At 42.5% G+C, this 27117-nt stretch overlaps 1 protein-coding gene across 7 annotated transcripts in view; it reads right to left on the reverse strand.

Annotated features, from left to right (window-relative positions):
• The window catches only part of THADA (THADA armadillo repeat containing), a 480068-nt gene that overhangs the window by 451586 nt on the left and 1365 nt on the right, over positions 1–27117 (reverse strand). For 6 of the 7 annotated variants that reach the window (XM_069954788.1, XM_069954791.1, XM_069954792.1 and 3 more), the window contains exons 1-10: positions 18965–19029; positions 17256–17348; positions 15919–16013; positions 15002–15132; positions 13241–13389; positions 9813–9845; positions 5966–6014; positions 4108–4298; positions 3377–3471; positions 1358–1575 (exon numbers count right to left, since the gene is read on the reverse strand). In XM_069954788.1, the coding sequence (XP_069810889.1) occupies positions 1358–1575; positions 3377–3471; positions 4108–4298; positions 5966–6014; positions 9813–9845; positions 13241–13389; positions 15002–15132; positions 15919–16013; positions 17256–17331 (1037 nt within the window). In that variant the 5' untranslated portion in view covers positions 17332–17348; positions 18965–19029. Of the gene's footprint in view, positions 1–1357; positions 1576–3376; positions 3472–4107; positions 4299–5965; positions 6015–9812; positions 9846–13240; positions 13390–15001; positions 15133–15918; positions 16014–17255; positions 17349–18964; positions 19030–27117 lie in introns of those variants that run through there. The other variant, XM_069954790.1, reaches the window with a different exon arrangement.

Below are 27117 nucleotides of genomic sequence, written 5' to 3' on the forward strand. Positions count from 1 at the left end.
AAAGAACAAAACGTTTTCAAATAATAGGTTATGTTAGAAGATATACAGTATATTAAAGGGGTACTCCAGAGAAAACCTTTTCCTTTAAATCAACTGGTTTCAGAAAAGGACAGATTTGTAATTTGCTTCTATTTAAAAATCTCCAGTCTTCCGGTACTTCTCAACTGCTGTATGTCCTGCAGGAAGTTGTGGATTCTTTCTAGTCTGACACAGTGCTCTCTGCTGCCACCTCTGTCCATGTCAGGAACTGTCCAGAGCAGGAGAGGTTTTCTATGGGGATTTGCTACTGCTTTGGACAGTTCCTGACATGGACAGAGGTGGCAGCAGAGAGCACTGTATCAGACTGGAAAGAATACACCACTTCCTGTAGGACATACAGCAGCTGATAAGTACTGGAAGACTTGAGATTTTTTAATAGAAGTAAATTACAAATCTCTGGCACGAGCTGATTTGAAAGAAATTATTTTTTTTGTGAACTACCTCTTTAATACATTAAAGCCTTGCAAAGTACTCTAAAGAGCTATGTGGGCTTATAGATCAGTGGTTAGGCAAAGCTGAACAAGATTCATGGGTCAATAAGCAGCCGCATAAGAAAATAAGATACATAGGCTAAAAAGATATGATAGGTGCCATAGGTTGATAACAACATAACATGAAAAGAACAAAGGGGGCACAAATTGGTATGCTCACCTTTGTAGGTTGTGCAAAGAGTACAACACCACAACAGTGAAGATAGGCACATAGCCACAGCAGCAAGTCCAGACTCGTCCGAGATCCTGAGCCACAAAATCAGGGACTTGTAGTGAGAAAATAGGTGTCAAACCCCACAAAGCTAACCGGGGTTAAATCGGACGTATTGTGGCGCTAAATGGCATAAGTCATAGATAATAAAATTAGCAGTGTTTTATTTGTCTCATAACGGCGCGTTTCAGGGTCTGTAACCCTTTTTTTTTTTAAGTTAGAAGAGACAACTCTTCTAACTTTAATGGTGCGTTCACACCTACAGGATCTGCAGCTGATTTTCTGCAGCAGATTTCATTTAAATAACTGAACACAGCACCAAATGTGCTGCAGATCCTGTAGGTGTGAACGCACCCTAAAAAGGGTTACAGACCCTGAAACGCGTTATGAGAAAATTAAAAAACTGCTAATTTTATTACCTGTGACTTATGCCATTCAGCGCCACAATACGTCCAATTTAACCCCGTTAGCACCGTGGGGTTTGACACAGAAAATAAACCCATGTCTCTACCGGGAAAACTCACCCCCCGAACGTGCTTGAGATGGTGATTCCAGTCACACAACTCCACCTATTCCTCTGTATTACTGTGCAAGACTATGGGATCTTATTCCTTACCGTGCAATGAGGGACAGCAGGATTGTTAGGAGATTAACAAGTAGCTTCTCCCCACCAAGGCCCAGATTCCCATCTTTCCATTCTAGCATAGCCAAGGCTCCTTGGCATAAAAACAGGAGTGCAGTATCTGGCAGATCCTTACAGAGGGAGCCGCAGCAGGCCGTAAACCAGTCCGGCACTTCAGCAGGATCCCAAGACTGCAAAATGAGGCTATTCACCTGTAACGTAGGAACGCCATGTTAGAATAGTGCAAAGCTCTGGCAATGACATGACTATAGCAAAAGCATTAAACACTTAAAGTGCTATTGTCATTTTGAAAATTTATGGCCTACTTCTAGGAAAAACCTAGCGATTGGTGGAGGCCATCAATGGTTTACTTGACTGGGGCTCAGATTCAAAACCCAGCACAATGCATGGATAAGGGCAGCAATCTATCTGGTATAAACTCCAAAGCGGCCATAGACCACTACCAAGTACCACTATACCCCTTTATTATTAAGACCATGTGGCTCCTACAAGTTAGACCTTTAACACTCACTTATTGGTGATATATCTTAAAAGAGTATTCCGCTGAAACATAACTTTTCATATGTTGCTGCCCATGGTGAGACTAACAATTAATTTCATACTTATTATCTATTCAGTCTCCTTCCCCCAGTTCTGAGCTGCTGCTTTCTGCTGAAGACACATAAATCTGTGTGTGAGCTTTTCACTTCTTTTCCCCCTCCTGCGACGGCTCAAGTAAACAAGTCCCTGGCCGGCTGCATCTGCAACTTTGTTGCTGTGAGGGTCAATCACAGTGAGTTCATCAGCAAATTGACCTCAGATTAACCATTCTAGCATTGCAAAGGTGGTACAAAGTTGCAGATACAGTCAGCCAGGGACTTGCTTACATCAGCTGTCACAGAAGGCAGGGGAGTTAGAGCAGAGACAGAGAGAAAAGCTCACACAGATTTGTCTACATCACAAAGCAGCAGGATCAGAACTCGGGGGAAGGAGACTGAATGCATAACAAGTATGGAAGGAATTGTTAGTCTCACCATGGGCAGCAACATATGAAAAGTTATGTCTGAGCAGAATACCCCTTGAAGTACAATGTATCAATGCCTAAAGCAGGGGTGTCAAACTTCTGGCCCTCCAGCTGTTGCAAAACTACAATTCCCATCATGCCTGGACAGCCAAAGCTTTAGGTATCCAGGCATGATGTAAACTGTAGTTTTGCAACAGCTGGAGGGCTACAAGTTTGTCACCTGTGGCCTAAAGGATTAACACTATCTTTTTGATGGTCTTGATGGTATAACACTAGGATACACTATCAGTTCATGGGAGACTGATCGCTGTGCCCCCCTCCTTGTAAGTTGGCTGGGAAGCAGCAATATACAGAACAGCAGCTGGCACCATTCCACTGATTAGAGCCATGTTGTATTCAGTGCCATGCTGCATCTGGGGGCTATTGTGCAAGGAAATAGAAAAGGGGATCCCCTTCAAAATCATGATCAATGGTTGCCAGAGGATGGACCTCTACCAATCATAAAGTGAAGGCCTATGCTAAGGGTCCTATTAGACAAAGCGATTTTTAATGATTAATGATGGCAAACAAGATTGTTTATCGTTAACATGAAATCGTTCACCATATTACACGGAATAGTCATTAGTTCCGATCGTTAAAACGATCGTTTATTTCATCTGATCCCAGCAAAAGAATAAACAATGTGGAATTACACTGAACAATTAGTGAACCAATGTGGAATTACAGCGGACGATTAACAATGATTTTAGGGTCAGATCTAAATGAACAACCAATGACACATGAACAATGTTTCGATCGTTGCCTGCAATTACACAAGACTATTACTGTTTAAATTTTAAGGATATAACGATTTTCCACACGATAATCGTCCAGTGTAATAGGGTCCCAAGAATACCCATTAAAAAGTACTGACTAAAGAGACCAGGGTAGCAATACGCCACATTACACAAACAGGATCACTACTGGTGATGGATGAAAGACATACTTACTAAAAGTGTCAGTTTTTCACAGTCTTTAAGCATAGTCTTAAGATACAGAACGATCGCCATGCCGGCAGTACTCTGAATGTTTTGTAAAAGATCATCTGGAAGACAAAAATTGTATAGATGTCATAAATAAAATGACACTTGAAAACTTTTATCTTCAGTATTTCATGCTGCCCGTGGAGTGACATGTTTTCTATAATGATTCTAAAAAACTTCTGACGTCTCTTTTGAATGTGTCTGGTGTTTTAATTGTTTGAGACCTGATTATTCAGATGAACTGATCACTTGGTAGTCCACCAAAAGCGTATTCTTTCCTAATTCTTGACAGAGACCATCCCATAATGAAAATCTATGGCAGGGTGGGGAACCCTGGCTTCCCAGCTATAGCAAAACTACAATTCCCATCATGCCTGGACATGTCTGTCCAGGGATGATGGGAGTTGTAGTTTTGCAACAGCTGGAGAGCCAAGGTTCCCCAACCCTAGTCTATGGGATCATCTGAAACCACCTGCGCTGTGCTTTTCCCTGCTAATTTCACTGATCTATCAGACTCTGAACATCCAGGTGCAGACGGATCAAAATTTTTAAAACTTACCCTAGGACATGGCAAAAGTGTTCTGTTTGTACACTATCTTTTAACTCCTTATTGACCTAAGAGACCAGTGAAATGGTTTGTCCCTCTAAGTGTCTGTCCTTAATGTAAAACACATTTCTTATCATAATACTTTCCTTACCATCCAATAAGATGCCACAGAAGGAGCAGAGCAGATCACACATAGTCTTCCCCAGAGGACCCCCAATATCAGGCAGCATAGTCTCCTGCACAGCGCCTGGACTCTTCTGAACCAGCACCATGGACAATTTCACAGCTGTGAGGAGGTCATGCATGAGTTGCGTCTGGGCAAGGCCATCACCTAGGATTCTCCTAATGTAAGAAATAGCAGAAAAGGGTGAGTGAATAAGATAGATAGATGCTAATGAGCAGAGATGAGTCTGATGTTGATAGAAAATCACAGCGCACTGATTTCCTATAGACATCGGACTCATCCCAACTCATTAGCATAAGCAGTGATCAAGACAGGCTTTCCCCACCACACCAGCCTTGACTGATAGTTTTCGCCTTATATCCCAACGGATCAAAGATCAATCAATCAAGGCTATTGGGGTGAGAAGTGGAGTGGTCGGGGACTACCCTGACCACTCATGTTCCTGGCAGCATGACAATGATGACCTCTTCCCTTCAATTCAATTTATAAAACAGTGTGACTATCTAATCATTGTGGTCCAACCAACTTATAATCCCTTGTACCCCCCCCCCCTCCCCAAATATAAAATGAGAGGCAATATGCAAGTCAAACTGATGCTCTATTCAAATGGATCTCAGGGGAGGGGGGTCCCAGCAGTCTGAACCCCACTTACTAGAGACTCATAGGAGAGGTGATAAGTGCCTTTCATGGGAAAACACCTCTAAGGCAAAGCCTATGCAGGTCATAGGGAGTGCTCTCATATGCAGAAGAACGGATAGCATTAGAAATCCAGAATGGGCCACTATTGCTTCATACTAGAGTCAGGGTACCAGCATATTTAGTTTTTCCTGGCTAAATTGTGGAAAAATTAATATAAAGCATCCCCATCCTTACAAATGTTGTATATACTTACTCTATGGAACATTATCTGAAAAAATGTCCCAAGTGTGACGAGCCGCAGGCGGACCTCTTCCATTGTTTGTGGCTTTGTAAATCAGTACAATCCTATTGGCTCCTGGTGAAATCTTTTATACGTGACACGTGGTCGCTTACAATTCCTCAAGATCCAATTATTTATATATTTTATTGTGATACTGGACCTGTAGATGATCCCACGTCGCACCATCCTATCCCCCCTGGGGTACATCTCACCTTATTACTAGCCCTTCAGTGTTTATTAAACCATTGGCTACAGCCTAGCCTACCGACCATATCGGAATTGACCTCTATTCTAAAGGAAACCTTACACTGGGAGATGCTGGACACTATACGCAATAAGGAGGCCTTTACAGCTTCCTTCTTTAAGAAATGGTAACTATTCCTAGTACATGGCTACTCACAGGTAGAAAGACACCCTATCATGTCTCACTTTTCCTCAACTACCTGGTATTATAAGATGTGGGCTACCGGCACCCTAGAACCATTCTTGTAGACTTTGAATTGTACTCTATATTCTTAAGATAAATAGCCCCATATATCTACTATCTACATTTTATGTATAAGTGGAGTAAGATTTAGTTATTGTTGTCGGCTTTGTTTTATTAGCTATGTATATTCGTGAATTTATACTGCTACTGATACTTTTCTTCTATACCAATGTTATATTATATAAAAACTCAATAAAATGTTTCAACAACAAATGTATAAAACTTTACACAGTAAGGACTGGGGGGCTATGACCCCTATTTTGCACACAGACATGTACCACAATAGGTATAGAATGTGCTACACTTTATAAAAGTGAAGATTGTGGGATAAGAGAACGCAGATGGTTACTTTGTGTTCCTTTATCACAGATAATAGCAGGCTGGAATAATATGGAAAAAATATTATGTTCTGTACTCACTTGTTGTGACTCTGGAATGTATGTAGAACCTTTACCAGGAACTGAAGGGCTGTGAAAACACAAAGAAAGGTTCACAGAGGAGTCCTTGAAGCTGGAGACAGATAACAAGCGTTCAGGGAATCAGATGCAGCACATATACAGTGGGACCTCCGTTCTCTAACTTAATTGGTTCAGGAAGGCAGTCTGAGAACCGAGCAGTGTTTTCCCATAGGAAATAATGTAAATGTGTTTAATTGGTTCCAGCACCAACCAATAATTACCAGCAGTATCATTTAATACATTGATAAGTGCCCAGAATAACCACTACAGAAAACGGCAGCCCTATACTGTACAGTACATTTTTAATTTTAAAGTGACACTGTCACCACCTTTTTGCATTCTGACTTCTCTACAATGTAATGTAATGGGTACATTTAGCAGTTTTCGTACCTTATTTTTTATTATACGTCATGCTGCTTGTTCAAGTAAATAGTGATCTTTTATCATCCGCAGATTGTGCTAAGTGGGTGGGGCTTCACGGTAACAGGACCACCGTTGGCCCCGTCCCTCCATGATGTCGTAGGAACATAGGCCTGCCCCCTCGTTGACCATTGGAACAGGCTGGCTTAAAGGTCTTGGCCCAACCCCTCTAGGTCAGCCCATACCAATGGCCAATGGTACCAATGATACCAATGGTATGAAAACCACTAAATTTACCCTTTACACCTGTGTAGAGTCAGAATGCAAAAAGGGGGTGACCGTGTCACTTTAAACAAGAAACAAACATTCAACAAAACCAGTAATAATAGTACAGCAGTCACTAACTCCTCACTCATCCTTTACTCTTTAGAGTCCCCCCCCCCCCCCCCCCCCCCCACACCAGCAATGTAAAGTATGGGAAATCGTGGTGCACTGACTGTACTACTACTGTACTGTATATGCACTCCAGCAGTCTTATACAGTACTGTATAGGATGGCAGATGGCGGTGCACTGACTGTACTACTACTTTACTGTATATGCACTCCAGCAATCTTATACAGTACTGTACTGTATGTGAAGTCTCACCAGTAATAAACTCGCCAGATACAACCCACCATCCACGTTTGCAAAAACATTCAGATACAGAGAAAAGTTTGAATTCCACCTCCTGCAGGTGTCCTACACAGAGTTATGTTACCCCTATATGCCCAGATATGTAGACTAAGGGCCCTATTCCACCAGACGATTATCGTTCAGATTATCGTTAAATCGTTCGAATCTAAACGATAATCGTTCGGTTGAAATGCAGTTAACGATTAACGACCGAACAAGAAATTGTTGATCACTTTATAAGACCTGGACCTATTTTTATCGTTGCTCGTTCGCAAAACGTTCGCAAATCATTCGCATTGAATTAGAAGTCGTTCGGTCATTCGCAATAGATACGAACGCAATAGCGAATAAATAGCGAAGAAAAACAATCGCAATTACGATCTAACGATTATCGTTCCATGGAAATGACTGAACGTTTTCAGGTCTTTCGCAATATCGGTCGTTTGAGATCGTTAATCGTTAACGAGTATGCAAACCATAATCGTCCGGTGGAATAGGGCCCTTATAGTCCGAGAGAGGCCATTGTTAGTGTAGGTCCAACTGTCTGAGGGCACCTTAACGTGGTGAGTTGGTACATTTAGTTTGATCAAACCGTCTGCTAAGAACCTCATTTTTTTCAATAGACTTTAAAAAAAATTTTTTCGAAAAAAAACAAATGTTATATGGCACTTGCTCTTTGCTACAGCATTTTCTGTTTTGTAACCACTGTACTTCTCATCCTTGTCTCTGAAAATTGTGATTACAAATATGTCACTGCAAAGGCACCACCTGTCTGTAATGCAAATATTAATGTGGCCACAAGGGGGTGCACTAGAGAAGAAAATACAAGAATTCTACAGACTAATCACTGCTGTGCAAAATGAAGAATACTGAGAAACTATAGAAGTAATGAGCACGAAGTCATACAGCCGCTCTAATAGCTTAGGAGACTCCGCAAGTGCCATAACCATGGGATATCGGGGTTACAATGCTATCACCATCCCTCACATAAACCATGGGATAGCGGGGAGATGGGCAGCATGAACATTCTTTGTTTAGCTCACGCAGTCCTAGAAACTTACAGCACAGAAACGTATATACAGTGGTGCCTTGGATTACGAGCATAATTCGTTCCGGGACCGTGCCTGTAATCTAAATCCGCTCTTACACCAAAGCAAATTTTCCTATAAGAAATCACTGATATGCAGATAATTTGTTCCACACCCCAAAAATAATGATTTATTATTCTGAATAACATGTAAAATAGATGAAACAAACATTCAGAAACAGCAGAATATGTGATATTATAAGTTACTGTACAGTAATGGAGAGGATGGGAAACACAAGGGCTGACAGAGACTGCAGGGAGCATGAAGGAATGAGCAGGGCAGATGTGGGCACATACAGGTAGCACTCTCTGTCCGGGGAGAGAGGGGTTACAGCTATGATGAGATTACCTCCACAGTCCTGTCCTCTGATGTGAGCCCCAGCCTGAAGTGGATCTGCTATGATTTGGAAGGTGAGGCAGACTTCCTGGGTCAGAGTACAGGGCTGTAGACCCCCGCTATGCAGACCATGCCCCTCCCCCACTCTGCCTCCCACCCAGTACAGGGAGCTCTTAAACCAAAACAATGCTGTTAAACCAAGTCACAATTTTGAGCAGCCACACTGTCACTTTTTTAAACGGCTGTAGGAGAGTTTCTAGCGATAATAGGCCTGTGTAAAAGGACCATTAGCCTACAATACTAGGCACGCAAGATCTATCTAGTCTCTGTTTAAAACACCCACAGGAGACAGGTGGAGTGCAGGCCATATGGAGGCAGCCTCTTCTCCACATGTAGCATAGAAAAACAAAAATGGCCAGCACATCCAATACCACTATTCACACTATGCAAGTGTATTCTGCCTTGGCTCAGATATCTGTATGTTTAGCCAGGGGAGCGCACACCTGCATAGTGTGAATACTGGTTTGGGTTGTGCGGACCATTTTTTTTCCTCCTATGTCATAGAAACATGTCAAAAGTGTTGATAGGTCCGGGTCTGAGTGTTCAGATAGTGGCTGATCGTGAAAACGAGTGGGGAGAGGTCTGGCAGCACGGTCTTCTCCTGGCTCGTTCTCACAATCGGTACAGGTCTGAACACTCAGACCAATCAAAACTTTTGACATGTCTCTCTAAGGCTGGGTTCACACTGCGTTTTTTTAAACCATTTCTTTTCATCCGTTTTTTGCAAAAAACGGCTGAAAAAACGGATGCATTTGTGTGCATCCGTTTTTCCATTGACTTCCATTGTAAAAAAAAAAAAAAAACACGGATCAAAACGGATCCATTTTTTTTACGGACACAAAAACGTAGCTGACAATATTTTTGTGTCCGTTAAAAAAAAAAAAAACAGATCCGTTTTGATCCTTTTTTTACAATGGAAGTCAATGGAAAAACGGATCAAAACGGATGCACACAAATGTATCAGTTTTTTTCATCAGTTTTTCATCCGTTTTTTTGCAAAAAACGGATGAAAAAAACGGATTGCAAAAATGCAGTGTGAACCTCGCCTTACATGTCAAAAGTTGTTTTTTTTTTTTAAATAGCATTGGGCCTTTGACTTAAAAGACATATTTTGAGCATTGAAACACATTGTATTTTACCAACAGGTGTCCAGGACCTTGGAAAACAAACAACCACTCCCAGCAGATACTGTGGATCCAGGGCCATGGAAGACAGTTCCTTTGATCCAGGAAATCGTTTAGACACAGTATAAGCCCCAATAATAGACTCCATAAATCTAATAGTTACTGACCTTCTGTAATAAGACTGGTGACACAGCAGCTACCTGTACGGAGAACAGTTATAAAGTAAATATACTTGCACTGTCATGGAAAAAAAAAAAAGACTTTTGACATGTCAGAGACGTGTCAAAAGTTTCAATCGAGTAGTATGTATAGAAGGAATCCAGCACTCACCAGATGAATATGACCTTATTTAAACAGTACAATATGAATCACATTACATCAAGAACACGTTTTGGCCAGGCACAGCCTTTATCCAGCACATGTGCAGTGTTCACACAGGTGATGAATAGTAAAAAACCTGTCATGGAAATTCCTAATGATGAGGAGTGCAGGGAGGAGGGGCGGAGAGGCGGTGCAAGCCTAGGGCATGGGCACTCTAGGCCAGTGATTTTCAACCTTTTTTGAGCCGCGGCACACTTTTTATACTTAAAAAATCCCGGGGCACACCACCAACCAAAATGGTACAAAATGACACTAAAACAGTACATATTATACATATAGTTAATAATCTAGATTCTAAATGTATTTATAATCACTCAGTGTGAAACCTGGGCCTGTTTTCTTCTCCCCCCCCCTGCTTCTCTCCTGTGCTTCTCTCCACCATACTTCTCTCCCCTGCTTCTCTCCACCATGCTTCTCTCCCCCATGCTTCTCTCCCCCATGCTTCTCTCCCCCATGCTTCTCTCCCCCATCCCCATGTTTCTCCCCCCCCGCTGCTTCTCTCCCATCCCCATGTTTCTCTCCCTCATCCCCAGGTTTCTCTTCCCCCCTGCTTCTCTCCCCTGTTTCTCCCCCATCCCCATGTTTCTCTCCCCCCTGCTTCTCTCCCCCAACCCCATGTTTCTCTCCCCCCTGCTTCTCTCCCTGTCTCCCCCCCCCCGTTTCTCGCCCATGCTTCTCTCCCCCATCCCCATGTTTCTCTCCCCCATCCCCAGGTTTCTCTCCCCCATTGTTTTCTCTTGTTTCTCTCCCCCATCCCCAGGTTTCTCTCCCGGACAGCAGCAGCGGGGCGATCTGCAGGGGCAAGTTTAAAAGTTGTTTTTTTAGAAAAATAACTGCATCACCTGCCGAATGGACCCCAGGACAGATCGTGGATTAAAAGCAGCTATCTGAAGGTACAAGTGGTTTGGGGGAGTCAGATTGTGGGTACAGAGTCGCTTTAAAGGGGTTGTTCATCCAAAATCAACCGGTCCCAACAATCTTTTAAATTAATTGGTCCCAACAAGTGCCAGAGATTTGTAATTTACTTCCATTAAAAAAAAATCTCATGTCTTCCAGTACCTATCAGCTGCTGTATGTCCCGCAGGGAGTGGTGTATTCTTTCCAGTCTGACAAAGGGTCAGGAACTGTCCAGAACAGTAGCAAATTCCCATAGAAAATCTATGAATACACCACTTCCTGCAGGACATACAGTAGCTGATAAGTACTAGAAAACTTGAGATTTTTTTACTAGAACTAAATTAGAAATCTCTGGCACCAGTTGATTTGAAAGAATTTTTTTGGGTGAACTACCCGTTTAACAATGAGCCAACTGCATGTGAAAAAAAAATGGCAACCTACATTGTAAGGCCTCATTTACACATTCAGTAATTTTTTTGTACCGCAAAACTTCCCACTATTTTTACTCCGTGGTCCGTATAAATTCATCCAAATTTGCATCCGTTACCGTTTCCGTAAAATGTGAATAGTACTAGTTTGCATATATTTGATGCATGTTTTTTATGGACGGCACGGATGTGTCTTCCGTGACGTCCGTAAAAAACACGGATACCTTAGACTTCTATTGGTAATCCGTACCGCAATCACAATCCGCACTAGGCCTTACGGATTACGGATCAAAAGTAACACTGACTGTGGGAATAGCCCAATAGAAATCAATGTGCTCTAACGGACAACTTTACTGAACGTGTGAATAAGGTACATTCACACGTACAGGATCCGCAGCAGATTTGATGGTGTGTTCAGTTATTTAGATCAAATCTGCTGTGGATCTGCTGCAGAAAATCCACTGTGATACGGTGTGTGTGAAGCTCCCCTTATACTCAAATTGGAGTTACAGAAGAAGCATAAGAGACTTCACGGTATCAGCCCTTTTAGATGATCCCAGCAGGTCCTGATAGCGATGTCTGATTGGCGTTTGTGTATCAGACCTTTGAATTCATCATTGTTGTACATCATGTTTACAAAATAAAATCCTCAAAAAGATGCGAACAGCTGACGATCAAGAGTTTTCTCATTAGTCTCATTTTAGGGCCACTTATTGGGAATGAAAGTTTCTACAAACACCTGCCTGATAAATGGCCTAAGGCCGCGTTCCCACAGCGCAATCACCGCATACAAAGCCACGCCCCCAAGTATTCACCAATAGCCGAGAGTAATCTGCAACATTAATGGGCACGGCCACTGGGGACTGCATGAGGGCGTAGTTCCGGCTGCACATGGTGACCGCAACTTAAAGGTATAGTCCCTCCCATCCCAATATAATTATACTTGTAGGACTAATCATGTTATATATTTTTGCACCTAGGATCATTTAGCAAACTTGTCTCCTTCTCCTAATATGCTGCCATTTCCCTTCCGTTGCTGTCAGCTCGTTGTCTAGGTTATTGACCACCACTCTGCTCTAAAAGCAGTGGTCTGGCTGGTGTGTATATATATATATAATAACCTAGATAGCGAGCTGACAGCAATGGGGAGGGAAATAGCAGCATATCAGGAGAGTGAGACAAGTTTGCTAAATGATTGTAGGGGCAAAAATATAAAGTACAAGTATATAAAGTACAAATATAACTATGTATGATAGGAATCATGTATCATGGTACACACACAGGCGTAAAGGTGGATTCCTAACAGCTTATGTAACTCCAGATGCACACACATGGGGGGACTTTATCAAAAGTCTTTGTGTAGGTTTTGGTTAAAAAAAAAAAAATTGTCTAAGAATTTTGAGCAATCAATCACACATGCAAAAATATGCAACTTTTTCAGTGTTCTGTGCAAACCACTAGTACAGGGGGTCTTAAAGGAGTTATCCAGTGCTACAAAAACATGGCCACTTTCTTTCAGAGACAACACGACTCAATTAAGCTCCATTCACTTTAATGGAACTGAGCAGCAAAACCCCACCAAAGCTGAAGCCAAGAGTGGTGCTGTCTCTGGAAGAAAGAGGCCAGGTTTTTTTTAGCGTTGGATAACCCCTTTAAATACCCACCTTCCCACTTAAACTCTATGGAACTGACATGAACAGTGTTTGTAGTGCTCATACAATGTGAAAGGAGGGGCAAGAGTGTGTATGCATGTGATACCCCTAGTGATCACACATTTATTGCTGTTGATACATAAACAATATACTTGGTGGAGAAACCACTTGAGAAGCTATTGGATAATATTATATATTACCAACATACAGTGTATAATATGGGTCTGTTATACTAACCCAGGGTAAAGCCATCCATACATGAAGCCAGATTGTCCACCACTTTCCTATAGCTTCCTGCCTCTTCTGCTGCTAAGTCTTTCCTCAGGCAGGACGTGAAAGCAGAGACTGCGTCCGTGTTACAGGAATCCGGAACGCTGCTTAGTGAGCTGCAAATCATCACAAACAGCCACAATTACAATGACATCAACCGTTTTATAGATCAGATTATTATTCTTTTTTTCAGATGCAAAAGCAACAATTTAAGATAACCCAAAGCCCTCAACGTCGAGAAGCAGCACAAAGAGTCAAAAAGATTTTTTTCCACACAACTTTTATACTTTTCAACTTTAAATTTTCATCTTTCACTGGAATGTTTTTAAAAACTGATGTATCCCAGTGCATTAGGAGCCCTAAGCCCATATCACAGGAAGGCCTAACATGGGACATCCTTAGCGGCCTTTGTCAGATACAGGACTGTCCCTTAAAGGGTTTTTATGGCAATGAAACCTATATTTAATTGTGTAATAAATGGACATATATTGGTAACTAAAGTTATTTTACTACTTTTCTCTGGTCTTTCATGTCTTCTCTCTGCATTTGACACAAACTACTTTGTTGACGCTTTGCATTAGCCCAACTCCCTGTCTTGCGTACATCCTGTAAGTGACTTCCTGTTCCTGCTGTACACTGTAGACAGCAAGTCATCAAACCATCTGTCCTACCACACCTTAGACTTATGGTGCGTTTACACAGACAGATTTATCTGACAATTTTTTTTAAAGCCAAAGCCAGGAAAAGATTATAAACAGAGAACAGTTCACAAAGGAAAGACTGGGATTTCTCCTCTTTTTAAATCCATTCCTGGCTTTGGCTTAAAAAAAAATCTGTCAGAATCTGTCTGTGTAAACTAACCATTAGACTATAACAACTCCCTCGCAGTGCAGTAGAGTAGGCTGAATTCCCAGCTAGAGTGTACAACAGCAGCAGCAAGTATGTTACAGGGTGTCCACCAGACAGAATGTAGGGCTAATAAAGACAAAAGAGCAGACCCCAGAAAAGTAATACAATTAATTTTTCAATAGATGATAATTTATAAGACAAAAGAATATAGTTTTCATTGTTAGAAGAAAACTTTAAAGCTGTCATCGTTATTTTCATCAGATATTTGACTTATTGTTTAAATAATGTTTTTATGTTAAACATATTTTTAAAGAAATTTTGGTGACATTTCTTCTAATTTTCAATTTTTCTATCTATATGATAAAATAATCTTGATATCTTGCAGTTTTCATTCTCACCACTGGGATTAAAACTAAGCTGAGACTTCCTGTTGTGTTTGTGGTGATAAGAGGAGGCTGCTGTAAAGTGATCTGTACAGCATTGCAGCAACATGTGACACCAATAGATAGAATGACCTCTTCACAGGTCACAGAGCGCACTCAGTAATGTTTCATATTCATCTAGAAGGGAAAGAGTCTGTCTATTGTCGTCTATGTCCATCAAGCTTGCTGTAAAGCATGTCACTAAATCAGCTCAAGCAAGATGGCTGCCCCCATAACAATGTACAAAAAGTGAAATGAAAAAAAAACATTCCTTTTAAAAAGGTGTGTTTTGCAGCTTAGTTCCATCGAAGTGAATGTAGCAGAGTTGTAATACCACACACAACCTGCGGACAGGGGTGGCACTGTTACACGTAAGTAGCTGTGGTTTTTCTACATAGTAAATTGGGGGCCCTGTTACAGACAATCATTACACAGGGCGCATGCTCCAGTATTTTACCTGGCCAACACCTTCTTCAGGGGGTTCTTGACGCCAACTGTGAAGTACATTTCAGCTAAGACATCCAAGCAGCAACGGAGAGAATCTGTACCACAGGAACTGCTGGGAAGGCTTTCCAATAGCCCCACAATCTGTAAAGGAAAATGGTTGTTACCCAGACTAATATATATATATATATATATATATATATATATATATATATATATATATATATATAATACTGTACTTATATGAGTTTCATGACATATCTATGGTGAAAATTCCCGTACAAAAATAAAGATGATGTTTAAGAGGGGTCTAAGGAACGTTAAAGGGAATCTGTCACTAGGTTTATGCAGCCTTAAATAAGTACAGCATAAACTAGGGACAGAATTGCTGAACAGATCGGTGTATTACTTACATCATTCTGTTCAGCCAGTTCTCCTAATATGCACGAGAATAGGATTCTTGCCACACTCCTCCCCCCCCCCCCTCCAGCTGCTGATTGACAGTTGGCTGCCTATACACAGCATGGATAGATAACTGCCAATAAGCAGCTGGTGGGCGGAGTTTTCTGCTTCTCATGAATATCCAGGACTACTGAGCTCATGCCCATAAAGGAGAAGACTAATTATTGTCCATGTTATTCAGGAGGGGATCTCTGTAGCAGCTGCACAGAACAAGGTAAGTGATATATCATTCTGTTCAGCTTCTCTGTCACTAGTTTATGCTACCCTGAGAGTCTCTTAAATGTTGATGGTCTATCCTACCTTTATTACAGACGCAGGTACTGCAGCTGAACAGAACAATAATTCTTTACGTTTTTTTACTACACAGAAATGGAAACAACCCTAGAAAATATGCAGGCAACATATAAAGTTTCTTTTTTTTTTCATCTTTTTTTTTAAATCACTTATTTCTATTATAGCACGTCTTACCTTCTTGACACAGTGGATCTGCTGAACTCCATCTTGTAGTCGTAAACATTGCAAGATCAGAGAAGGCAAATTATCTCCTGTCTCGTCTGCAAAATCTACAAAGTGCAAAAAGGTACAAAAACGTCAAAAACAACAATCAAGGACTGTAACAATTACGCATTCAGCCCCCACAGAGGGCCCATAGAGTCTTCTAAGTGACACCCGTCCTCTAGCAGGTGATCTAATGAGCTTGTTTTTTTTCACTGGACAGCGTTTTTTGCAGTGTGTGTTAAAGACCACCAGAAGATCCGGCTACCTGTCAGTGTTTTGCACATTGGGAGAGCCGCAGCAATGGGGGAGTGTGTGTGTGTAAGGGGATTCCTTTTCCCCATTTATTGTCATCATGGGGACAATCTAACTTAGGGGATCTGCACAGGAGGCCATCTCATACAGAGGGAACTAGACAGGGGGTCCTCTACTATAGGGGGACATCTACTATAGGGGAGCTGCAATGTAGGGCATCTGCTAAATGGGGGACTACACAGGGGAACCTACACAAGGGGCCATATACTATAGGGGAGCTGCACAGTTCTCCATCTGCAAAAGGGGGGACTACACAGGGGGCCATCTACTATAGGGGAGCTGCAGCAAAGGCTATCTGCTAAAGGGGAGACTACACAACAGGTCCTCTACTAAAGGGAGATCTACAATAGGGGGACTTACATAAGGGGTCATCTACTGTAGGGAAGATGCACAGTAGGCCATCTATAAAAGGGGGGACTTCACAGAGGGCTATCTACTATAGGGGGACCAACACAAGGGGCCATCTACTACAGGGGAGCCGCACAGTAGGTCATCTGAAAAAAGGGGGGACTACACAACTGGCCATCTACTATAGGAGACTACACAGAGGGACATTTACTTTAGGGGGACTACACAGAGGGTGCCCTCTACTATTTAGGGGGACTACACGGGGGGTGGCATTAGTTGAAGAAAAAGGATAATTATTTGGTGGCAGCGGGGTGAAAGAGGCGGGGCCTAGGCCTGTAATGCCTCTTTGTGCCTCCTTCCCACCGCTCTGCATTTCAGTAACACCCTGGGGATGGTTTATGATCTCTTTTACTATACGAATCTTGCGCATGCACCACTGCTGCCCACGTCACACGGCGAGGCTCCCGATGACTGAACAAGGGTACCTTTAATCAATCACCACTATATATTTTCTATGCGTGGTGGTAATGAGGTTAGTTTTTGCATGGTTGGGGTGTTAGACTTGGACTGATGACAATAGGCTGGGAGAGTAGCATCAGGACACATGTACCTAATCTTCCAGAAACGTACTCACTCTGTATACTTACTTTTAAGACGTTTAACATTTACACTATCGAGAGATAACACGTCCACGCTGATCTCTTTTTTCTTCTTTACAACCATTGTGAAATGTAACTTTCCTTAAAGAAAAAAAAACATAAGACGCACAATGACCCAGAATTACTAATAATGTCCACACCAGGGAATACAGGGACGGTGGCACCAGGATGACAGGGTGCACGGGGACTGTAGCACCAGGATGACAGGGTGCACGGGGACTGTAGCACCAGGATGACAGGGTGCACGGGGACTGTAGCACCAGGATGACAGGGTGCACGGGGACTGTAGCACCAGGATGACAGGGTGCACGGGGACTGTAGCCCCAGGATGACAGGGTGCACGGGGACTGTAGCACCAGGATGATAAGGTGCACGGGGACTGTAGCACCAGGATGACAGGGTGCACGGGGACTGTAGCACCAGGATGACAGGGTGCACGGGGACTGTAGCACCAAGCTGACAGGGTATACAGGGACTATAGCACCAGGATGACAGGGTATACAGGGACTATAGCACCAGGATGACAGGGTATACGGGGACTATAGCACCAGGATGACAGGGTATACGGGGACTATAGCACCAGGATGACAGGGTATACGGGGACTGTAGCACCAGGATGACAGGGTATACAGGGACTGTGGCACCGGGATGACAGGGGATACGGGGACTGTAGCACCAGGATGACAGGGTGCACGGGGACTGTGGCACCGGGCTGGCAGGGGATACGGGGACTGTGGCACCGGGATGACAGGGGATACGGGGACTGTGGCACCGGGATGACAGGGTATACAGGGACTCTAGCACCAGGCTGACAGGGTATACAGGGACTATAGCCCCAGGCTGACAGGGTATACGGGGACTCTAGCACCAGGCTGACAGGGTATACAGGGACTATAGCCCCAGGCTGACAGGGTATACAGGGACTCTAGCACCAGGCTGACAGGGTATACAGGGACTCTAGCACCAGGCTGACAGTGTATACGGGGACTATAGCACCAGGATGACAGGGTATACGGGGACTCTAGCACCAGGCTGACAGGGTATACGGGGACTCTAGCACCAGGCTGACAGGGTATACAGGGACTGTGGCACCAGGCTGACAGGGTATACGGGGACTGTGGCACCAGGCTGACAGGGTATACAGGGACTATAGCACCAGGCTGACAGGGTATACAGGGACTATAGCCCCAGGCTGACAGGGTATACAGGGACTATAGCCCCAGGCTGACAGGGTATACAGGGACTATAGCACCGGGATGACAGGGTATACAGGGACTCTAGCACCAGGCTGACAGGGTATACGGGGACTCTAGCACCAGGATGACAGGGTATACAGGGACTCTAGCACCAGGCTGACAGGGTATACGGGGACTCTAGCACCAGGCTGACAGGGTATACAGGGACTCTAGCACCAGGCTGACAGGGTATACGGGGACTCTAGCACCAGGATGACAGGGTATACAGGGACTCTAGCACCAGGCTGACAGGGTATACAGGGACTCTAGCACCGGGCTGACAGGGTATACAGGGACTCTAGCACCAGGCTGACATGGCATGCTGGTAGTTTTAGTACATTGCAGACAAGTGCATAATAAGCTCCTACTACATGACATAGTGATAATACAGCCTACGTGTAAAGCATCACACACACATTGCCGCATGCTTTCACAGCACAGCAGTGTACACAGCTGCGTTACCTCAGTATCAGCAGCTCCTCTACCATGTGCAGGAAGTGACTGCCGGCCTCCTGCTATCTACGGCTTCCCAGCTACAGGCACCGCCGCACAGTCACAGCTAGAGGACAAAGCGCTCCTCAGCACCCTGCGCCGCCATATTGTTGTAGTCCAAATCATTTTCAGTGTGAATAGGCGGACGACAGTAATTGAGCTCCGGTGATGAGGACAAATAGACGTGGCAAAGAGTGTTATCGAGGACTGCTGGTCCAGGTGATAGATGGGTATAGTTATAACGATAGATAGATAGATAGATAGATAGATAGATAGATAGATAGATAGATAGATAGATAGATAGATAGATAGATAGATAGATAGATAGGAGATAGATAGATAGATAGATAGGAGATCGATAGATAGATAGATAGATAGATAGATAGATAGATAGATAGATAGATAGATAGATAGATAGATAGATAGGAGATAGATAGATAGGAGATAGGAGATAGATAGATAGATAGATAGATAGATAGATAGATAGATAGATAGATAGATAGGAGATAGATAGATAGATAGATAGATAGATAGATAGATAGATAGATAGGAGATCGATAGATAGATAGATAGATAGATAGATAGATAGGAGATAGATAGATAGATAGATAGATAGATAGATAGATAGATAATAGACAGATAGATAGATAGATAGATAGGAGATAGATAGATAGATAATAGATAGGAGATAGATAGATAGATAGATAGGAGATAGATAGATAGATAGATAGATAGATAGATAGATAGATAAGAGATAGATAGATGATAGATAGATAGGAGATAGATAGATAGATAGATAGATAGATAGATAGATAGATAGATAGGAGATAGATAGATAGATAGATAGATAGATAGGAGATAGATAGATAAGATAGATAGATAGATAGATAGATAGATAGATAGGAGATAGATAGATAGATAGATAGATAGATAGATAGATAGATAGATAGGAGATAGATAGATAGATAGGAGATAGATAGATAGATAGATAGATAGATAGATAGATAGGAGATAGATAGATAGATAGATAGATAGATAGATAGATGATAGATAATAGATAGGAGATAGATAGATAGATAGATAGATAGATAGATAGATAGATAGATAGATAGATAGATAGGAGATAGATAGATAGATAGATAGATAGATAGATAGATGATAGATAATAGATAGGAGATAGATAGATAGATAGATAGATAGGAGATAGATAATAGATAGATAGATAGATAGATAGGAGATAGATAGATAGATAGATAGATAGATAGATAGATAGATAGATAGATAGGAGATAGATAGATAGATAGATAGATAGATAGATAGGAGATAGATAGATAGATAGATAGATAGATAGATAGGAGATAGATAGATAGATAGATAGATAGATAGATAGGAGATAGATAGATAGATAGATAGATAGATACATAGATAGATACATAGATAGATAGGAGATAGATAGATAGATATGTGATAGATAGATTGATAGATAGATAGGAGATAGATAGATAGATAGATAGATAGATAGATAGATAGATAGATAGATAGATGATAGATAATAGATAGGAGATAGATAGATAGATAGATAGATAGATAGATAGATAGGAGATAGATAATAGGTAGATAGATAGATAGATAGATAGATAGATAGATAGGAGATAGATAGATAGATAGATAGGAGATAGATAGATAGATACATAGATAGATACATAGATAGATAGGAGATAGATAGATAGATATGTGATAGATAGATAGATAGATAGATAGATAGATAGATAGATAGATAGGAGATAGATAGATAGATAGATAGATAGATAGATAGATAGATAGATAGATAATGCTGAAGTTGGTTTCTTAGTCACATATTTTCTTTTTTAAATTTTTAGTCACATATTTTCTTTTTTAAATTTTTAGCCATTTTTCATACAGAAAATATGTAATAACCAGAAGTTACCTGTAAGAGAAGCGCCCTGAGGTGAAAAGAGTTAAAAATGACCAAAAGTAAAAACATGAAATTATGATTATCTGGGCCACAGATGTCACACTACCAGCACACATATACGGTTGCCCTGCATCACACACAGTTCAGTTTAGGCTGGCCCAAAGTGGTTCTGGGTGTAGAAACTGGCACCAAAGTGGGCAGATGGGCATTTTTTTCTGATATGAATAAGTAACTGGTGTATTCAAAGGGTTAAATGAGTTTGTGCCACTGATCTCACACTGATCATACACAGAGAGGGATGCTCCACACCAAACACAGTTGACTCCAGCCTGGCCCAAAGTGGTTCTGGGTCTTGAAACTGACATCAGTGTGGGAGGATGGTCATTTTTTCCTGATTTGACTAGCTGGTGTTTTCAAAGGGTTAAATGAGTTACATTTTTTTTCTTTCAAATCAACTGGTGCCAGAGATTTGTAATTTAATTCTATTAAAAAATCCAAAGTCTTCCGGTACTTATCAGCTGCTGTATGTTCCACAGGAAGTGGTACTTATTCCAGTCTAGGGAGCTGGAGAGGTTTTCTATAGGGATTTGCTACTGCTCTGGACAGTTCCTGACATGGACAGAGGTGGCAGCAGAGAGAACTCTGCCAGATCGCAGAAAATACACCCCTTCCTGCAGGACATACAGCAGCTGATAAGTAGCGGAAGACTCGAGATTTTTTAACTGAGGTAAATTACAAATATCTTGCACTTTCTGACACCAGTTGATTTGAAAGAAAAAAATAATTGCTGAACTACCCCTTTAAGCTCAGGCTGCCAACACACAGAGAGGTATGCCCCAAATCTGTGCAAGATTTTACTGATACAGCTGCAATAGACTTTCGGCTCTCCAAGCATCATATTGATACATGATGCTGGAAGGGCTGCAAGTCCACATAGCATGAGATGAGAATAAGGTCTTAGACTATTGACCATGTATAAATTAACTCTTGGATTACTGGATTTTGTGGGCTGTGGGGATTCGTTTGCCAGGGCTGTTTTTGGTCCCAGTCCGGCCCTGCTATGGCCCTTTATGATGTTGTAATTTCTGCACTTAATGACACTACAGCACTGCCCATCTGGCAAGTCAGGCAAATGCCAGATGAGTCTGTGTGCTAAGTGGGCCAGTCCATGAACAGATTGATGTCTGTTTTCCCCAGCACTGTCTTACAACATAGTAAGACATCCGTGAGATTGAAGTCCTGTATCCAGCTTATTGATGGACAGGAATCTTAGGTGCAGGGGTCCTGACATCTTCTTCTTGCCTATTACAAGGTTCATCAGTCAACAACAATTAAAGCAGATGAGAATAATGTGTGTGGTGTATCCTGCTGACTGGTATGTGTAGTGAGAGTACTAGATGTATTGTCAATAGTATATGTCCATTGTATTTAAAATTTTTACAATTTCTAAAATTCCAGCCCTTACTTCCGGGTGCCTTGCTTAGTCTGGCCTCTCCCCATTGACCTGTCTGGCACGGGTGACCCCACCAGGAGTATTACTCCCACCAGCTTAGCTCAATGGATCACCAAAGCACACAAGCTCCCTCACCACGTCAAGGTGAAGGCACCATGAGGCAGCCCCTCCACCCTAGCCGATTACCATCCCAACCCTTAATTTATCTGTCCTTTGCTAACACGTGCCCTCCCGGCGCCCTTCCCAGCCCAGGAACGCCCCAGCACCTTAACACAGACCCTCCCGGCGCCCTTCCCAGCCCAGGAACGCCCCAGCCCCCTAACGCGGACCCTCCCAGCGCCCTTCCCAGCCCAGGTCCGCCCCAGTCTTCTTCTTTCTCTTACTCCTCTTCTACTTCTCATCTTCTTCTTCTTCTCCTCTTCTTCCCAGCCCAGGTCCGCCCCAGCCCCCTAACACGGCCCCTCCTGGCGCCCTTCCCAGGCCCGCCCCAGTCTTCTTCTTCCTCTTCCTCCTCTTCTTTTACTTCTTCTCTTCTTCTTCTCAGCCCAGGCACAGTTATGCTCAGCCAATCACGGCTGAGCAGCTTATGACGCGGCAGAGGGCGGCCGGCACGAGGGACAGTCGGAGCGGTTCGGCCAGCCACCCGAAGATTACATCATTGTCACAAGAGTATACAAGAGTATAGAGCACTACACTTCCAAGTCTAGCGTGGGTGGGAGGGAACACGGGGAAGGGGGCCATTCACTAACATAACATACTAGAGATGAGCGAACCTAGAGCATGCTCGAGTCGATCAGAACCCGAACTTTCGGCATTTGATTAGCGGTGGCTGCTGAAGTTGGATAAAGCCCTAAGGCTATGTGGAAATCATGGATATAGTCATTGGCTGTATCCATGTTTCCCAGACAACCTTAGAGCTTTATTCAAGTTCAGCAGCCCCGGCTAATCAAATGCCGAACGTTCGGGTTCGGATGGACTCAAACCCGAACCCGGTTCTCTCATCTCTATAACATACATTACAAAGTTTTATAACTTTGTAATGTGTGTTATTTAGTGAATAACTGTTTAGCGCCGCACTACCCCTTTAAATTACCCTTTTTCTTTTTCTTTTTTTTTTTACTAATTTACGCTAAGGTTACACAGTAATATTTTGTTGCATGATGTCGCACCTAATGTTAGTGAATCTTGCTGCATTGCCACTGACATGAAAGTAGTTGAATCCATGATAGATCTTTGGTCGCAAGTATTTGCCACCATTGACCTCAATGCAAGCCGTGTGACTGCGACATGCTTGCAGATGTTTGTTGACAGCCACATCACAAATTTAATAAAGTTGCGTGACAACAAATCGCAGAGAGATCACACCAAATCTTTTCATCTTGTGACTGTAGCCCCAGCATGATTCGGTAGTCAGGAGGCTCCATTACAGGGGGTTGTTCACCAAACATTTCTTTCTTTAAAATTAACTGGTTCCAAAGATTTATCATTTACTTCTACTAAAAAAATCTCCAGTCTTCCAGTACTTATCAGCTGTTGTATGCCCTGCAGGAAGTGGTGTATTCTTTCCAGTCTGACACAGTGCTCTCTGCTGACACCTCTGTCCATGTCAGGAACTTCCAGAGCAGCAACAAATCCCCATAGAAAACCTCTCCTGCTCTCCACACTGGAAAGAATACACCATTTCCTGCAGGACATACAGCAGCTGATAAGTACTGGAAGACTGCAGATTTTTTAATAGAAGTAAATTACAAATCTCCAACTTTTTCTGGCACCAGTTGATTTGAAAGAAAACGTTTTTTGCTCTTTTGTTTTGCTGAACTACCCCTTTAAACTCAATGACCTTAGGAGTTAATAATTCATTCCCTTTGTATATATACCAGGTTGGCACTGAATCCTGTGATAGCTGGTTTTATATTACTTCTAATAATAATGACGGGTTCACTGGGTTCCCTAAATGTCACTCACATGATGATCTTGGCAGCAAGAAGGACTCAACGTAGCGGCGTCAGTGGAAAAAGTCACAATGGCTTACATATTGTGAAAACTTTGTTGCTTTTTGGGAGCGGAATAAGGCTGGGTTCACACTTCATCCGTTTTGATCCGTTTTTCTGCTGACTTTTATTATAAAAAAAAAAAAAGACGGTTCAAAATGTATCCTTTTTTTTAACGACCACAAAAACATGGTTGATCACATTTTTGAGCATGTTAAAAAAAGGATGTTTTTTTTAATAATGGAAATCAATGGAAAACAGATCAAAACGGATGCACACAAACATATCCGTTTTTCCATCCATTTTCGTAAAGACAATTAAAAAAAAAAAAAAGAAATTGTAAAAACACTGTGTGAACCCAGCCTAAAAGTGACGGCACGCTCCCTGTTTAGATAGGGGGTTAGAAAATCTTGGTCACTTCCTTTCAGAAACAGCACCTCTCTTAGGGTGGTATTACACGGGCCGATGAAGGCCCAATTATAACCGCTCGTTTACTGGGCCTATTACACGGACCGATTATCGTTTAACAAGGGCTGCAAGGACATCGTTACCTATACATTACTTGTCCAGGCTGCAGGGCTCCTCTTGCAGTCTTCTCCCCGGGTCCCGTGCGCTCCAGTTGACAGGCCGCTCAGCCAATCACTGGCCACGCCAGTCAGCTGGACAGCTGAGACAGGCCGCTCTGAAGCGGGAGCGCATGAGACTCGGTGAGAAGACCGTAAGAGGAGCCCTGCAGCCTGGATAGGTAATGTAAATCGTCAGTTGCCGGCCGTGCACTGCTATTACACGTAGCGATGCGTGGTCAGCGCCCGACAATTATAGGTTCAAACCTATATCAATGATCAGCCGATGATCGTTGTCATTGGCCGATCGTTGTATTTATTACACGGAGCGATAGTCGGCCGAGTCAGGCCAATTTGGCCGATTATTGTTCCGTGTAATAGTACCCTTATTCTCACTTTGTTGGTAGATCTGCAACTCTGTTGCATTGAAGTGAATGGAGCTAAATTGTAATACCACACACAACCTGAGGACAAAGATGGTGCTGTTTTTTTCAGAAATGTAGCTGTATTGTTTTCTAATCTTGGATAATCTCTTGTAAACCCTTTAAGTCCAATTCAGTCCTCCCTAACTATAAAAGACGCCTGTCATAATAGTAGAGAGGTGAGTAAACCCACATGTTTAGTAAGTATTCATCATATCACATCAGAAATGCATAGGCCTGAATATCATCAAAAGATTGTGAGTACCATACATTAGTGTTAGGTGAAAAGAGAAAAGCCATATGCTGGCCCAAAGGCTCTAGATCTTTAAGTAAAATATTCTCTTTTTATGTAAAAATGTTGTTTGACAAGTTCTCTCCCTGGCGCCAGCTTGGAGTGAGAAACACTAAACGGTTATTCAGGCTTAGAAAAACATGGACGCCTTCTTTAAGAAACAGCACTACCTCAGGTCATGTGTGTTTTCGCAGTTCAGTTCCATTAAAGTGAATGGAGGTGAACTGTAATACCACACACAACCTGAGGACAGGGGTGGCGCTGTTTTTGCAAGAAAGGAGCTATTTTTCTTTTAATTCTGGGTAACCCCATTAATAAAGGCAAAACAACAGTGGTCCCTGCTGATCTCCGCTTCCTGGTCCCTATCATCTTGTGGTGGTGATAGGAAAATGGTGAGTTAAGCAGCGAGGACAGGAGCAGCAGTACTCGAGGTAGTGAGTTATTTATTTGAGTAAAAAATATTTTTTATTTTTATTATTTTAACACAGTACCAGGTGGTGGTGAAATTAAAAAAAAAATGTGAAAACCCCCTTAATGGTGCGTTCACACCTACAGGATCTGCAGCTGATTTTCTGCAGCAGATTTCATTTAAATAACTGAACACAGCATCAAATCTGCTGCAGATCCTGTAGGTGTGAACGCACCCTAAGGGTACAAACACACACACCGTATACGCAGCAGATCTGCAGCAGATTCGATGGTGCAGAATTGATGCTGTGTTCAGTTATTTAGATCTAATCTGCCTGGTATTTGTTGCGTATATGGTGTGTGTGTGTTTATACCCTTAAAAGGGTTATCCAGCGCTACAAAAACATGGCCACTTTTCCCCCTCTCTTGTCTCCAGATTGGGTGGGGTTTCAAACTCAGTTCCATTGAAGTAAATGGAGCTTAATTGCAAACCGCACCTGAACTGGAGACAAGAGAGTGGAAAAGTGGCCATGTTTTTCTAGCGCTGGATAACCCTTTAAGGCTACCCCTTGTAGTGCATTGCAAAAGCTGTATATGTTATAATACTGATGGGATGATGATAGCCCTTCTCAATGCACTTTCCATCCTTGGCTCTAAGTATATATGGCTCCTGCTCAAAGCTGTATACATCCCTGCACATGAGCTCTATCTACAGTCCCCAACTTCTGAATCTTAATACATGCAGTATCTGAATCCAGCACCAGGTGGCGTCATTGACAACAAAACGTTCTCCTTCCCCAGGATAAACCTTCCAACACTTTCTCCTGTTACACTGGGAAAAGTTGAATGTACTTTACTGTTATACTTTCTACCTCTTCGCCGTCTCTCCCGTACAGAAAGCGATATTCTATTTTATAAGTGGGAAATGTTTCCAGTGACAACACCTCTTTTCCATACTTAATATTCCACTTTGACCAATTTTTTCCTCTTCTGCTGACGTCCCCCTCCAAGCTGCTGTGATGCTCCCCCCCCCCCCCCATGCTGGTGTGTGTCAGGGG

The sequence above is a fragment of the Dendropsophus ebraccatus genome, chromosome 15, assembly GCF_027789765.1.
Source record: "Dendropsophus ebraccatus isolate aDenEbr1 chromosome 15, aDenEbr1.pat, whole genome shotgun sequence".
In the NCBI taxonomy this organism is placed as follows: Eukaryota; Metazoa; Chordata; class Amphibia; order Anura; family Hylidae; genus Dendropsophus; species Dendropsophus ebraccatus.